The 16443-nt window shown below is 40.0% G+C and overlaps 1 protein-coding gene across 5 annotated transcripts in view; it reads left to right on the forward strand.

The window, feature by feature from the left end:
* PMFBP1 (polyamine modulated factor 1 binding protein 1) overlaps nt 1–16443 on the forward strand; it is a 43209-nt gene that overhangs the window by 1151 nt on the left and 25615 nt on the right. For 4 of the 5 annotated variants that reach the window (XM_037516028.2, XM_037516031.2, XM_037516027.2 and 1 more), the window contains exons 2-4: nt 304–375; nt 5940–6095; nt 14578–14820. In XM_037516028.2, coding sequence (XP_037371925.1) covers nt 325–375; nt 5940–6095; nt 14578–14820 — 450 coding nt within the window. In that variant the 5' untranslated portion in view covers nt 304–324. The remainder of the gene's footprint in view (nt 1–303; nt 376–5939; nt 6096–14577; nt 14821–16443) is intronic. The other variant, XM_037516033.2, reaches the window with a different exon arrangement.

A 16443-nucleotide genomic window follows, 5' to 3' on the forward strand; every position in this document is an offset into this window, starting at 1 on the left:
AGTCACAGAGTAATTAGAAATCCAGAAAGTAAGATCATTTCAGGCCTTTTGCTTTCCAGCAAAATGAAATCAAAAACTATTTAACCACCAAGTAGTGTTTTTTTGAAAATGTGGTAAAAATATGAAACTGTCTTCCTGGTTCAGGTTTTGAAAACACAAACAGATGGGTAGGCAAGTAGGTATCACTAACATTCAGGAAATTTTTCCAAGCTCCCTGCTGAGGATACACATCTACATGGGAAAATCTTTAAAGGGCAAGACTCATTTACACTTTTTCCATCTTAAATTCTTAAACTTTTTCAGGTTTATAACAAAGCTCAGAAAATGCTAAGCCTTAAAGGAGAATTGAGAAGTGCCAAGGAATTGAAAGATGAGGTAAGGCTCCTTAACTCTTCTATGTGCATATAGCTGAACCTTTGTTACAAAGACTTCAAGTTTCACGATTCAAAATTCCAGTAATAAGCACCCCAAAAATCACAGATAGAGTTGGACAGCAAAACACAGCATTTAAGAGCCCAGACCTGAGCTAGGTGGGTCTGGGTCCATATCTTAAGCAGCAGTATGATATTGGCCATGTTGCTCACCCTCTCTGAGCTTCCTTTGTTTTACCTAGAAAACATGAATAATGCGCACCTATATCAAAGGTTTTCTGTGAAAATGAAGTTAATACTGCATGTAAAACATTAGTGCTTAGCATATAGGAAGTGTTCTGCTTAGTCTAATATTTGGGTCAGCCTCTGTTATGTCTTCTCTGCTTTGTTCCAGAAAGAATTTAAGGAGAATCTTTTAGTTGGTATAGAGTTGTCTCATACGGCATAAGCTTTTTAACAGAACTCCTACCTAGCAAGCAGCTTATAAAAGAGGTTTTTCAACTTCTTTCCTCATGGATTACTGAAGGAAGTTGTACAGGATTTGTTCAGTTTCTGCAGGGAGTAAGGATTTGGTATGGAATTTCTAGAAAGGCATCCCTTCCTCCAGTTGTTAACTTTGGCACTTTTGATGTGTCAGGCATTGTTCTAGGGGCTGGGGATAAAGCAATGAACAAAATAGACAGAGATCTCTATTCTCATGAAGCTTACCTTCTAGTGAAATCATTTCTCCAGGGATATTATGGGGAAAAGTATGTGGCAACTTCCCAAGTCAATAAAAATTGCCCATATTCCATAGGTGGTTGACCGCAACCATGTGCCATGTGTATCCAGATACTTTTACAAGCATGCCAATTTTTAAAGAATTTAGAATACAATAAAAATTCTCATTTTTCACTATAAGAACATAATTGCTTCCAAAATTTTTGCTCACATGAAAAACCTCATATAAGTGTCCATTAATTCCCAAAAATTGCAATACATAAAAAAGTAAACTCAGGAATCAAGTTAGTAATATCAATAATAGTGTTTGAAATTACTGTAGATAACTGTAAACTCTACTACACTTTACTATATAAGTAAAGTTTAAAAATTCCTGAAGTAACACTCATTTTTAAGGTTTCATGCTTTTTAAAATGTAACTCTCTAAGTTGCTATCTACTGAATAGTTGTGGTAGTAGTCATTACAAGTGGTTTCCCACTGTTTGTTGAAGATTTGTCCTTATCCTTAGACATAAAAGATAATTTTCCAAAGATACCTTTATAGTATTGTTGATTGACTCCAAAATTACTCTAGAAACTGCCACTCAAACTTTCTTATCCAAGTGCCAGATCCTTGGGAATGGTGCCATGTTGCATCTTTGTGAAGCTTTGGCATCTGACAATGCTACTGAATCACAAGCTTCAGTTTAACATCTGTTTCCCCCAAGAAGAAGCATAAGACCATCAATACTTTGGAAGCTTAGAGCAAAATTTCTCCCCCGCTTTTGAAACATGTTCAAAAAGGCATGCTCTTTGGAAAGAGGGGAAAAAAAGACCTGTTGAATCAATACAGAAATTTTGCTCCAGTAAGTAACCTATTTTCCAATAACTATGCAGAGTATGGTAGCAACTACATATCAGTGCTCACCATTTTGCTTGTGGGTAGGTAGCTGCTGCCAGTACCACATCTTTCATACAGAAATACTGGGTTCCAACCTCATAGAGGCAAAACTGGTTACCTGAGTGCATGGCTTATGTAAGCGAAAAGTCACCCAGCGGTAGAGGCTTGTGATTTCAGCCATCATTAATGACTTCAGATCCAGGACAGGATCAGATGGTGCCTGAGGGTCAGCATTATGACTCCTAGTTCATCTCATGCCCCAGTGTTGGTTACAGAGCTTTGATTGATGAAGTGTCAGGTTAAATCAATTCCTACTGCATATTGATACTCAAAAGGCATCTGCCTAGAATTTACCCTTCATAAAGAAGATAGGATTAGAAATAGTGCCAGTGACCTCTGCGCAAGATAGCAGCCAGAAATTTGATTTACTGGAACCTCAGAAACACGTGCCTTTCTGGGGTTCTGAGGGAAGCACAGCCTCTTCTTACAACTACCTATAGTAAAAAAATAGGATGAGACTACAAAATATTAGTTCATGGAAATCACTTTATTGCTCTCCCAGCATTTTCATTCCTGTTCTGATGAATAAAAAGCCCTTTATGATTTGGCCTTTATGAGAGCATGATTACATTTTGATTTCAAAAGCAAACTTCACTTGACATCCAGCAGAACACACTTGTTGTTCAACTGATTTAGGGAATCCTCAAAGAAAGATTATTCCAAGGTCTTATTTTATGAATGAAGAAATTACCTCAGAGACTCTGGGGTGATGCTAATGTCCAATTAGATGAGATCATCTACATTAAAGATCTAATTCTGAAGTCCTCGTGCTGCAACAGTATTGGGCTGGCAAATCCGCTAGGAGAATACCCAGAACTGGAGGGAGGGGGTGATGTGCTTGGCCTGAGACGTATGTGGGGGAATGCATTTAGCTTTCAGCTTGGAGAGACTCAGGCATTAGCATCTTGTTAATGGGTCCACAATGTGCCAGCCTCCATATGTAACAATCTGGTGACATGGCCCTCACCTTGAATGCATACATTCAGCATCAAGTTCAGGGTATAGGGCATTTGGCTCTTTTGTAGAACAGGCATTGTACTGTCACCTAATCTGCTCATAGAGGCCAAAGAAAGATATTTCTGTGTCAAGGCAGGGAGGGAGCCCCAGGTCCCTACTCCCCAGTGAGCCTCCATAACCATGAGAGAAGAAATTTAAAGCCTGAGACTCAAACAGCTGCTACTTGTTGGGTCAAGAGTTTTGTTTTCTAGTTAGAAAAATGTCTGTACACTGCTGCTTTTGCTGCTCTACACATAATCTCTTAAGAGAGTCCCTGGTAATTGTCTTAATGGTAATCACATGCTTGGGGCAGTTGACATCCACTGTTATTTTTCTGAAAGTGGGGCACAAGGGAAGGGAGCAAGAGAAGGAAGAGGGAGAGTTTTGAGATAATGAAATCCTTTTAATGACAGAGCCATGCCGTTAACCTAATTAAACTGTAAAGTGGTTAAAAAAAATCCAGGTACTAAATGGAAATGAAGAAATAAATCAGCTGAGACAGCAGCACTTCTGGGAAACCTTCTGAATTCCGCATACACTGACATTGCCGCGTCCGATTCTCCTGGTAATCCTCCACCCCCCCAGCCTCATCAGAGGTCTCTCCAACTGACCTGTCCAGTAAGGCTTGATTTACTGTGCCATATCAGGTCTCCAGCTCCCCAGGGAGTATGCGTTATGCAGGTCAGATATTTATGAAGCCAGAGCTATCAGTGGATTTGGTGGCTATAGGGTCGGGAGAGCAAAACTCTCCTCGTTCTGCAACTCAACAGATATGGGACCTTGGCACTGTGGCTTGGATCACTTTCCCATTTCTGCACACATATCTCCTGCCTTCTGTGTGCTTTTGCACCTGCAACTCTCTTAGAAGAATTGCCCTTGAGCTATTGGGGTCACTTTGCTCATAAGAACAGAGTGCTGGATGTCCTTGGGAGCTCACAGCCCATGAGGCAGCCCTTAGCCATTGGCTGAATGATGCTGAGTCTGACAGCCCCGCTTTCATTGCATCTAATCAGAACAGACTCAGAGGGTAACTTACACTCCAGAGTTCCCTGTGGGTTCAGGCTAAAGCTACTGCCCACAGGACTTAGTCTGGATCATGCCCTTGCTTGCTTTTTTCCCCTTCCCTGTCCTGCTTCCCCCACCTCCTTGCTGATTTCCTTAGGAGTATTTCCTTAATTGAGGCCATGAATCCTCACCTATGAGACTGCTCTGGGTAATCTGACTTAAGACAAGCACCTACCATAATAGCAGGGGCCTCCATTCTAGCACTAAGACTCGGAGGTGGAAATAGCTGGCCTCATGAGTCATATGAAAGATCTGCACAGTGACAGGGCCAGAACACTGTACAGGTTCATAAAGGTCTTCTTCCAAATCTCTCTTCACACCATTGCGGCACACACACTAGAGAGCGCCCACCTGCTTATCACAGCTCTACCCCCAATTCTACCCTAGTCACCATGCTCCATACTCTCCATTTTGATCTTAGTCACCAATTTCCATTCTTTTTTTTTTTTAAGATTTATTTTATTTATACAAGAGCTGGGGCACAGCCAAGATGCGTGGGAGGGTGAGAAGATTCAGCAGAGACAAAGCAGGGAACAGAACAAGCAGACTAAAATACACTGCTGAGGGGAGCAGCGGGTGAGATGCGAGAGGTCTGCTTGTCATGTGGGTTGCTCTGAGGCCAGTGGGGATGGAACCAGCACTGCAAAGGCTGTGGACAGCTTCGCAGTGCTGCGCTCAACTGCCTATGCCACCAGGGAGGCCCTAATTTCCATTCTGACTCGGCAATAAAATAATAAGACATTAATTCAAAAGGATACCTGCACCCCTATATTTATAGCAGCACTTACCTATTTACAATAGGTAAGCTATGGAAACAACCCAAATGCCCAAAAATAGATGACTGGATCAAGAAGATGTGGAATATATACACAATGGAATATTACTCAGCAATCAAAAAAGACAAACTCATGCAATTTGCAGTGTGGATGGAGTTGGAAGGGATCATGCTCAGCTAAATAAGCCAGAGAGAAAAAGAAAAATACCAGATGGTCTCACTCATAGCAGGAATTTAGAAAACGTAAAAAGGGACCAGGAAAAAGACTAATTGCAGTAAAGTAAAAATCAAAATCAACGAGCAACTATACACCAGAGACACACTACGATGGGGGGTAGGGGGAGGAGAAGAGGGATTAGGATCAGAAAAAGGGGATGGGAATTGTATGGGGAATATAACCGAAATGAAAATGCACATTATGCAAAAATGAAAAATGATGTAAGAATTATATAAAATAAAATAATTCCTTAAAAAAATAAAAAATAATAAAATAAAATAATAAGAGATCTAGTATTTTTCACTCATAATTAAAGACAGTTTGTATACATTCAGCCCAGAAATTTTACTTTTACTCCCAATGTTGGACATCTCCAAAGAAGAGAATTAGGTTTATGGGTGAGAGAAGTCTTTCAGGTTAGTGAGTAAAAAAGAAAGTGAAGCAATACCAGAATCCACACCAGCTCCATCACTGATTCACTAGAGTCTTGACAAGGTCATTTGCCATCTCACTATTTCCATTTCATCAGTGGCAGAACCATTAATATTTATAGACAGTCTGGTAGCCTGGAATTATTCTAGACACTAACTTTGTCTTGAAAAACAGGGTGTCTGTGATGCACCCACAGTGGTGTGGTAAAGATTAATTAATATAAGTAAGTAATTGAATAATACAGAGCACTCAGGCACCTCACAAATGGATACTGTGTAAATATTACACAGGGTGAGAAATAACAACAAAGAGCTGATGGACAAATTTCCAGCAAATTTAAAATCTGTCAACCTGTTAAGTGAACCAAAGTAAACATTTTCTTGATAGTTTATAATTGATGCTTTTGTTTTTCTGACTGCCTAGGCAGGGGAGAGAGACAGAGATGTTAGCAACCTGAACAGCAAGCTCTTGAGCCTGCAACTTGACATCAAGAATCTACATGATGTCTGCAAGAGACAGGGGAAGACCTTGCAGGAGAATGAGCTCAGTCTGGAAGAGGTGATGGTGAACAACAACCATGTAAGGGATTCAGCAACTGCTCCCCACCTATGGTACCAGGGCAAGAACAATAGAAAGTTTTTCCATTGGTCACACACACACACTCACACACTCCCTTCCCTCAGGCTTTTCAAGGGCTTCTCCATCTGACATCTGAGGCTCTTATCTTTTCCTTTGCTGGCTTTCCACACCTGGATTTATAGCACTTGAGGTCTATGGTCCTGAAAAGACCAGATCATAGTTCTATATGGAGAGTAGCATCATCTACTGGATTTTAGAAAAAATTGTAAGTCAACAATGAAAATAAAAACCCACTTGGAGATATCACTGTTCCTCTGCACAGCTGGTGCACTTTATTACCACACCCACCACCCTCTGCCCACAAGCATTTCTGTGTGAAGGAACCTAATCTAGATGAAGCTATAGTGCAAAAGAATGAATGAAATGAAAAGAATGAATGTCCTAGAGGCAACCCTTAACCATTGACTGGTAGAAAAATGGTTGATTAAATATCCCATCCTTCTTGCATATTAATCAGTGCTCTTTGCTCTGTCTCAGAGTCTCCCTGGAACTCAGTACCCCAGTATTGGCAGTCAGCTTGATAATACACCCTTTAGCAGCTCACTGCCCTTCCTCGTCACATTTTCCCACACTCCTACCAGAGTTTCCTAAGATCACCAAGTAAACCACTACTCAATACTCCGTTCCCTGCCACAGGGTTTACATCCAGAAGAACCCAAGCCAAGATACTGAGGGTGACACTTGTCCTACACATGTATGAACAGGAAGACCTGTTCTTTCTTGAGATTGTGATTTTGAACTAATACTTCAGTGTAAACTACTCAGTTCATTAACAGAGGCAACTTCATTTTAACCTGAAGTTTCTCTCTTTGGAAACTCTACCATTAATCTCTCTAAGCCAGCCTGTAAATTTACTCACACAAGCTGGGGGTCAGCTGGGGGATATTTCCCCACAGGTCTCTGAAAACATCGGGTTTCCAAGAATTCCTTACTTGCAGTTTTCATTTCACTTAGGGACTTGAATTATTGGCAAACATAAAGCAGTTACTCGTTGCACAGATCTGTTGCTGTAACCCCCACATTAGCCTCTTAGTTGCTGTGTATGCAACCCTATGTTCTTCTGTGTTTGTTTTCAAAGATCTGGTATCTTCTAATTATGTCTGTTAAGAGTAGTCCCAGGGCTTGCTACCTCCCTATAGAAACCACAGATTGTTCATCTGTAATGCCCTAAAAATGCTACCAACAAAGCAACTCTCCTTATCTTACAGAGCACTGCTTCCCCCACACACCAGGAAGTCATGAATACAGAAAAATCCATTGGTCTTCCTAAATGGATCTCAGGAAGAATATTTTCATTGTTGCTTATTTCTAAATATTAATATTTTAGGATATTTTCACCATTGCTGTCACAAATTTATTCCCCCAGTCAGCAAAAGCCATGTGGCTTATAAAAGTACCTGGCAACTTGGAAGTTGAAAGGTATTAAATCGCATTTTATTTTTCTAATTGCCTAGAAGAAGGTCTAACAGCTTGAAACAAGCTTTAAAGCAGGCTTTAAACTCATCCACTCAGAAAATCCCTGCAAAATCTGCCTTCCACAAGGAAATGTAATATAGGAACAAAGGGGAAACCAAGACTTTCTGAAATTTTGACTAATATCTAACAAGAAGCTAAGGAAATAAGCAGGAGGCCATAGTTCAGGACCTTAATTATGTGAGAACATTAAAATGTGATATCAGATGTCATGTGCAGCTAAGGGAGTGGCTGGCAGGGCAGTGGATAAATGAAAGAAAATGACATGACCTTGTAGATCAAGAATATATTATGTTCCAAAATCCTGGGACAGAGGTTAGATGAGAGGAAAGCAAGCAAGCGAGGTGCCTCAGGTGCACAATTCACGGGCGCTCTCTTGAGGTGCCAGCCCAGTACTTGCTCAACCCTCGCTGTGTCCTCCCTTAAAATGTGTACCTCACTTGCCTCGCTCTAGTCCTCACGCAGCTAGGAATCACAGGAGTGCCTCAAAGTCAAAAAGAAAGGGACCACCGAGAAAGCATAATAAAATGATGATCAAACTAGAAAGGAAGGGTCTTTTTGAGTTATTTCCCAGCTTGCTTGGCATTGGCAGTGGCCAAGGGAGGAATCCCTGATCTGCAGTAGAGCTCAGATTGTCAAAATGATTTTGAACTAGATGGAGGACTTCACTTTTAGCACAAAATCATGTAAGAAATTTGATTTCTGTAGATAAAAATAATTAGTTGAATATGTAAATAATAATAGACTCTTGATGGAAATTATTACACAGAGATATCACTTTGAATGATTAGGAATGAAAAAAAATTAAGTGAAACTGCTAAATGCAATGTGGGACCTGGAATTAGATCCTAGAACAGAAAAAAAAAAAAAAACCCGCACACATTCATGGGGAAAAATTGGTAAAAGCCCAATAATGTGTGTAGTTTAGGCTCCCATTTTTATATACTATGGTTATACAAAATGTTAACATTATGGTCAGCTGGGTGAAAAGTAGATGAGAACTATTTATTTCACATTATTCCAAATTATTTTACTTTTATAAAAAGTTAATCTATGGTAAGCAGAGATCACTAGTAAGAATGTCTCAAACACAAAGATGTATTCAATAGAAATGTGTGTCACTTAAAAATAGTTATATCACCTCCTGGTCCAGAAAGTACAAGAAATGCCATCTGTAGAAGATATAAAAAGTAACAGATAAACCTTTCTAGTGATATAAGGCTAAAACAAAGTTACAAGGACAATATCTCATTTAAACCTCAAAGTTGGGGGGGGAAAGTTCATAGCAATGACTGGAAAAAGATGAAACTTTCAGTTCTTAAATGAAGGGGAGAAAGTCAGCAGGGATCCAGTCATCAGAGCAATGCCAACCTGAAACAGAAGAGAGTCAGTGCAAATGAGAATAAGAGATAAAATGGTTAAAAACTATTTTGAAAAGCCAGCTTTAAGCAAATCAGCAGGGCCTGATGACATACTTCGAAGAGTACTTAAGGAATTGGCAGGTGTTATTACATAGCTGCTAGCGATTATTTTGAGAACTCAAGAGGATAAAGAATGTCCCTGTAGACTGAAAAAGGGTAAATGAAGTGCTCATCTTTTTAAATAGGGAAAAAGGACAATCCTGGTAATTATAGACCTGTCAGCTTAACTTCAATATCAGGGAAAATATAGAACTTAACATCAATCAATTAGCATCAACTTGAAAAGCACAAAGTATTGGGCAGAAACCAATGTGACTTTTGAAAAAGCAAATCATGCCAGGCCAATTAATTCCCTTCTGTGATCAAGTGGGCACACAGGCAAGGAGGGAGAAATAACTATAATCTCTTTGACCATAAGTAGGACTGAAAGGTTGACTAAATATGGAAACAGATTCCTACAGGTGACCGGCCACCGCTCTCCATCCTTTAAGACCGCTGAGCCTTGGAGAAGTCTAAGAAAACTGGTGGAGCAGATGGCCTTGGGAATCACGTCCAACTCTGATAGTCATTCTATGCACTAACCTTACTTGCATAAAATCATTTCCAACTTGCTCATTTTCTCTAAATCTCAGTTTAAAGATCAAAGAAGAATCTAATAAAATATCCACATCTTTACTAAGAAGGAAACTTGAAAAAAAAAAAGAAACAATAGGAAATGCATTGATGTCTTTATGATAATGCTCTTTGGCACATGTATAAGTGAAATGTAGGCTTCATCCATACCATGCCTTTTTCTATTAATTTAAAATTCAGGGAAAAATAATCTTTTAAATACTTAGGAATAAATAAGTAGAAATTTAATGTCTTAAATAAACCTAGGCATTTCTCTGAATCTTTGAAATGTGACTCCTCTAAACCCATAGGTAACTAGAGTGTGAAAGTGTTTAAATTCTCATCCAAGAAAATTCTAGTTTCTCTGCAGACGAGAAGTCCTTGGATCTTTTTTACCAAATTAAATCAGGTGCAGTGTTTACCTTCTAAACTGGAGTTTTCCCTAAAACTAGAATCATCATCCCATAACAAAATTAAACCCAGAAGATTGGAAATTAAAGATGACCTTTGAAGAAGAGGAATTCTTAACAGCTTACCAGTCTCATTGCCAGGCTGTTTTCTATAGATAGGAAAAAAACATTCTTTACCCACAGGAGGCTTTGAAGAAAAGAGTCATTATGAGCACTAAGTAGAGATAGTATATCTCATACTAGGAGGGGGAGGCTAAAGAAAAAATGCAGCTCCTTTTAAAAGAAAGACACTTCTCCCATTCTTTTAGGGCAATAAAAAAAATTGGTGATGGGGAAATGAAACAGAGAAAGAAGATACAATCAGGAGACTATAGTTAGTTTTCAACTGAGCCATACACATGCAGCAGTGAAGAAGGCAGATGCAAATCAAGTTACACTTCAGTGCTAGTAAGACCAGGAATCCAGTTTATATAAATTCTCAGAGATGAGTTCAACTTCAACAAACCCAAAAAGAAACAGAGCTTGGGGAAAATTTGATAAGGATTCTATTGAGTGTTTGCTTTACTAAAATAAGCTCTTCTAAATTAACTATCCCCAGATGTTCACTCCTTTGATTTAATTCTGTCCACATTTAGTATTCAGGATATTTTTCCAAGTAGCTCCCCACTTCCCAGTTTACCTGGGTAGACAGAGAGCTTGGGCTCTTGAGAACCTCCCAATTTACATATATATGTGTACACACACACACACAAAACACTCACACACACACACTGCTCCCAACTCCCTTCTTTCCAAACCTCATTCACAGATAAGTTATAAGAATCGTAATATTCTTATCTTAAAAAGAATGAAAGGACTTAACTAAAAGCATTAAATATAAATGTTGGTAATTTTGGCTTCCCAAAGTAAATACAAAATTCAGCTTTGTTTGGTTTAGGAAAGAAGTTTCATCAACTTCCATCCAGCCACACATAGCAAATATCCAAACCAAAAGTTAGTCTTGCCTTTGTCTAGGATTTCTTTTGCTGGTGATTTTAGTGATCCATTTTCTTTGTCTGTCTTCTCTATTCTGAGACAGTTAGAGTGAAATAAACTTCAAGGAGAGCCACGAAGAGTAATTCAGAGTGAACACAATCAACTGTTGTCCTTTTGTTTCTGAGCTGGATTATGTCTCCCTTATGTGTGCTGCTCTCTTTCCCTTCCCGCTCTCCCTAGAAAAGATTTTCTCTATTTTGATTCTCAGCTCTTACTTAATTAAATGCCATTAAAACTCCATCTCTCTAGTGACTCAGACCAGAATCTTGGCATCATCCTACCTTGGATGACCTTCATCTCCCACCACCCTACATCTAGTGCACCAGCAAAGTCCTGTGGACTCTACTTTGAAAATAGAATAAAATCCAGCTACTTCCTACCTCCACCTTGGTCCATGTCCACCATCCTTTCTCACCTGGATTCCTGCTACAGTCTCCTTACTGGTCTCTCCGCTTGCTTCTACCTCCCCCTTAGATGGTTTTTAGAACAGACATCTAAAGGAGATCATGCCCCTCGTCTCTTCATTGTCCTCCAAGGCTCTTTTGTCTCCCTGAAAGAAGATGTTAAATCTCTAGAATGGCCTATGTGGACCTTTCCCTTCTCACCTTGTCAGGTTCTGCTCTTCCCCCTTACTGTCTCTGCTCTAGCCAGTTCCACCCAGATCTTAGCACTTTCTATTTTCTTTTCCCCCAGAGGTCCCAGCAGTCTTCTTCCCTCACTGCTTTCAAGTCTTGACTCAAATGCCACCTCTTCAGTGCGGTCCTCACTTAACACTTAATTTAGAATTACAACTGCCTCCATTTTGGCTGTGCTCATCTCACTCCCCTGCTTTTCTCCTCTATAGTCCTTCTTCCTTCCAATACACTACATCATTTACATGTTTAATTTGTGCGCACTCTTTCATACACGTGTGCTCATGCTCTCCCTCACGCTCTCTCTCTCTCTCTCTCTCTCTCTCTCTCTCTCTCTCTCTCACTCTCTCTTTCTCTCTCTCTCTCTCACCCTCTTTCTCACCTCCCCCAGATACGGATTCCACAAAGGCAGAAATTTTGTCTTTTATATGCTTCTACATCCCCATCTTGACACATAGTACATGAACCATAATACTTGCTGAAATTAAAAGAAAATATCATAGCCACACCATGTTAATGTTCATAGCCACACTAGTCATTAGAGCCTACAAATGAAATACCATCAACTGGTGAAGAGATCAACACAATGAGATACATTCATACTATTTAGCAACCAAAAGGAATAGAATATTAATTCTTGCTTCAACCTGGATGAACCTCAAAAACATGCTCAGTGAAAGAAACCAGACACAAAGATCACAAACAGTTCCTTATATGAAATGTGGAAAGTCTTTAAAAAAAAAAAAAAGAAAAAAGAAAGAAAAAAAAAACAAACATAGACTGAGCATACCAAAAAAAAGAAAGAAAGAAAGAAAGAGAGAGAGAGAGAGAGAGAGAGAGAGAGAGAGGAAGGAAGGAAGGAAGGAAGGAAGGAAGGAAGGAAGGAAGGAAGGAAGGAAGGAAGGAAGGAAGGAAGGAAGGAAGGAAGGAAGGAAGGAAGGAGGAAGGAAGGAAGGAAGGAAGGAAGGAAGGAAGGAAGAAGAAGGAAGGAAAGAAAGAAGAAGAAGAAAGAAAGAAAGAAAGAAAGAAAAAAGAAAGAAAGAAAGAAAGAAAGAAAAAGAAAGAAAGAAAAAAGAAAGAAAGAAGAAAGAAAGAAAGAAAGAAAGAAAGAAAGAAAGAAAGGTAGAAAGGGCAAGTCTATAGAGGCAGAAAGCAGATTAGTGGAGATTAGTGGTTACCGGGAATGGGGGATAGGAATGGGAGTGACAAATGGGCATGAGGAAATTTTTTGAAGTGATAGAATTGTTCTAAGACTGTATTGTACTAGTGGCTGCACAACTCTCATTTGCTACAAATCATGAAATTGCATGCTTACATGGATAAATTTTATATATAAAGCATACCTCAACACAAATGTCTTAAAAGTTAATTTTAGAAAATTAATGAGGCCAACATTACAAGGTCAAAGTCTTGGGGGCCACTGAGGATTCTTATTCTCTATTTCCTTCAATACCTGGCTGGGTGTCTGTAACCCAGGCCCTGTTGGAACAGACATGGCCCTGCCCTCCAGGAGTCTGTAATTTAATTAGGAGATAACATGCACAGAGATAATTACCATGCAAGGGGAAATGTGGAATGCCATGTTAAGGACATGCCTGTAAAGTCTGTGGTACTGGCACATCAGCTTTGGAGGGGAAAATGAGAAAGAGAACAGAATTTAGAGAGAGTTTTAACGAATAAGTAGGAGAATAATAAGTAGAGAGAAGAGTTACAGTGCACCCACTGGCCATACTCTTCATCTGCCTCTTGCATGTGCCATAGGGATATTGGGCAAGAAAATAGGGAAGCATATGTGCAAAGGCCTCAGTTTGTACTACAATAAACAACTTAGGGATGCACCCCCACTGTAAGAAAACTTGATAGAAAGTGGGTGCTGGACCTATGTTTATGGAGGGAGGGAGGGAGGGAGGGAGGGAGGAAGGGAGAAAATGTATGATGAGTTTAGCAGCAGGTGACTCTTGGATTAGCAAAGATTCATTCCCTTCCCTCCCCCTTCCTGTTTCTTTTTTTTTTTTTTTAAGATTTATTTATTTATACAAGCACTGGGTACAGTCAGAAGCGCGGGAGGGTGAGAGAATTCACCAGAGCCAGAGCGGGGAGCAGAACAGGCAGGCTGACGAAGTACACTGCTGAGGGGAGCAGCGGGAGGCAGGAGAGGTCTATGTGCCATGTGGGACCCTTGCCTGTGGCTGTGGATCAAACCGGTGCTGCAGAGGCCGCGGGCAGCTTCGCAGCCCAGTGCTCAACAGCTGCGCCACCAGGGGAGGCCCACCCTCCCCTTTCCTGAGTCTGCAAGGTCACATTATTCCTTGGGAGGTGAATAGTCTCCCGATATACCTGAACAATATTTCTGCATCCCTTCAATTTTCCAGAATTCTAGAAAGCTGTTTCCCCAAGATCCTACCCAAGAATTTACCCTGTTAGGTAGGCATTGTTAGCAATCAAGTTTAGCCCAAGAACCACAAGCAGCCATCCATTACCCTCCAGGTTAATTGTGTTCTCCTATATGTGAAGGCTAGACATATGCCCACGATCACACGTGTCTTTAACCTCCTCTCCTTTATATAGATGTTTTTTCTCCTGACCTAAATAATGGTAGATCTAAAGAGCAGAAAAGTACCATGGGGGTTTCTTCCCCCTTTCTTTTCAATGCTTCTTACAGAGTGGAAATACAGAGTTTCATTGTGAATCAAGTAAAATGTTTAATAAGTGCTCCGTAGATGAAAAGATAAGAGGATGGAAAGATGGGCGGAGGGCTGAACAAGTGAAAACCATGAAAGGACACATGCATGCTTGGTGATGATCTGAAGTCTTCTATGTGTGTCAACCTCTATTGCAGAACAAGAAGCCAGTGTTAGCATTCAAGGATTTACAGATGGACCTTGAGCCCTCTAAACAGTGTCATCTGAGACAACTTCAGCAACTGAAGAAAAAATTGCTGGCCCTTCAGCAAGAACTGGAGTTTCGCACAGAGGAGTTGCAGACTTCTTACTGTTCCCTCCTGCAGTATCAGTCCGTCCTAGAGAAGCAGACTTCTGACCTGGTTCTTCTTCATCATCACTGCAAAATGAAAGAAGACGAGGTATTGCTAGAATAACTATGGAAATGGCCCATACACCCATGTACCTAACAGAAATCAGGCCAAGCCTGCTAGGAAGCAAACTTTGGGCTTACAGAGGAAAGCTTCACAATATCTTGAGCAGCTTTCATAAACATTCCTGCTTTCATTCTTGATCTTTTTTGAAACTGAGCAGAGGGAACTAGACAGAATGACATAATTGGGTGAGAGTTTCAGTATTAATGTGTATGGGTACATGTTAACATGTGTGTGTCGGGGTTGAGAGTGTGCACATGTGTGTATGTAAGTCCATCTCCATTCTATTATCGTTGCAATTTAAATGCAAAATATTCTAGGTCTCTGAGAGTTATAAAAGAGATATAAGGCCCATTAAATCAACGATTTTTAAAAACATCAGGTTTTGATAATAGACAAATTCCCGGCACTTGCAGTTTTTAAGATAACCAGCCTGAGTCCATCATTGGGAGTATCAGATTGGTCATTTTTTCAGACTGGAGTTTTAAAGCATGTAGACTTAGCTTAAGTATAGTATAGGCATTCATTTCTATTAATGTCTCAGGATAGTATTTATTAAACCGGAGAGTAGCACCCTTGTGAAATCTCAAGTAAATGACAAAGGCCAAACCTACAGAACTAAAACCAGTTGAACAGTGGAAGGACAGGAAGCAGTAAGGCCATGGGTTCTAAGAAATGGGACAGGCAACCTCCCTTGCAATCTTCTTCCTTTTTCTTTAAAGATAAAATTCCAAGAACTGTCTGAAATAGTGCCATTGCTTTAAGATTAACTCCAGGAGCTTTATGAGGGATCTTAGGGAACAAGAATTTTTTAAAAGGGAAAATTAAGGTCAGTAGGAATTTGCTGGAAAGGATTGAGAGGAAAAGGAACAGAGAAAAGTTATCCTGCAAAATATGATCAGGGACAAAGCCCATGTGCATAAACTGTGGTTTAATAAAACTAATAAGTGTTGTGTTAAAACTGACTGGTGTTCAGGATATCTTAAACAAGAGTCCAGCCTAGATAAAGTGGCCCTGAATTAGTTGGGATTCTATTTGGCTGCATGTAACAGAAGCACCAAATAATAATAGCAGCTTAAATAAGATGGTGTGTTTCTATGACATATAAAAGAAGTTGGATATGGGTGGTCTAGGACTGCTACGGTAACTGTACATGTCATCAGGTACCTGAGGTCCTTCTTTTTGACTCCATCAACAACTCAAGTTTTCTACTCCCTAGGTCACCTAAGCTGGCTCCTGGAGTTCCAACAATTACATCCTTGTTCCAAATAATCAGAATGGAATGGTGGAGGGAGAGAAAGGCACATTCCTCCCTTTTACATGTATTTTCCAGAAGCCCCACATACTTTCATTTACATATCATTGGTCAGAGTTAATCACATGGCAATAGCTAGCTCCTAGGAAATGTGTTTTAGTGAGATGCATGCTGTCCCAAATAAAGTCAAGTTTCTATTAATAAGAAAGAGAGGGGAGAATGAATATGGAATTTAGCAATAGCAGCCACTGACACAGATCCCAATCTAGAGGAGTAGGGGGGATAAAAACACCTTAGGGCATTCTGCCGAGTTCCCTCAATACCTTGTTACACAGAAACATTAAAGTTCTATCTAA

This window comes from Talpa occidentalis, unplaced genomic scaffold (genome assembly GCF_014898055.3).
Source record: "Talpa occidentalis isolate TD23 unplaced genomic scaffold, MPIMG_talOcc4v2.1 talOcc4.17, whole genome shotgun sequence".
Lineage (NCBI taxonomy): Eukaryota > Metazoa > Chordata > Mammalia > Eulipotyphla > Talpidae > Talpa > Talpa occidentalis.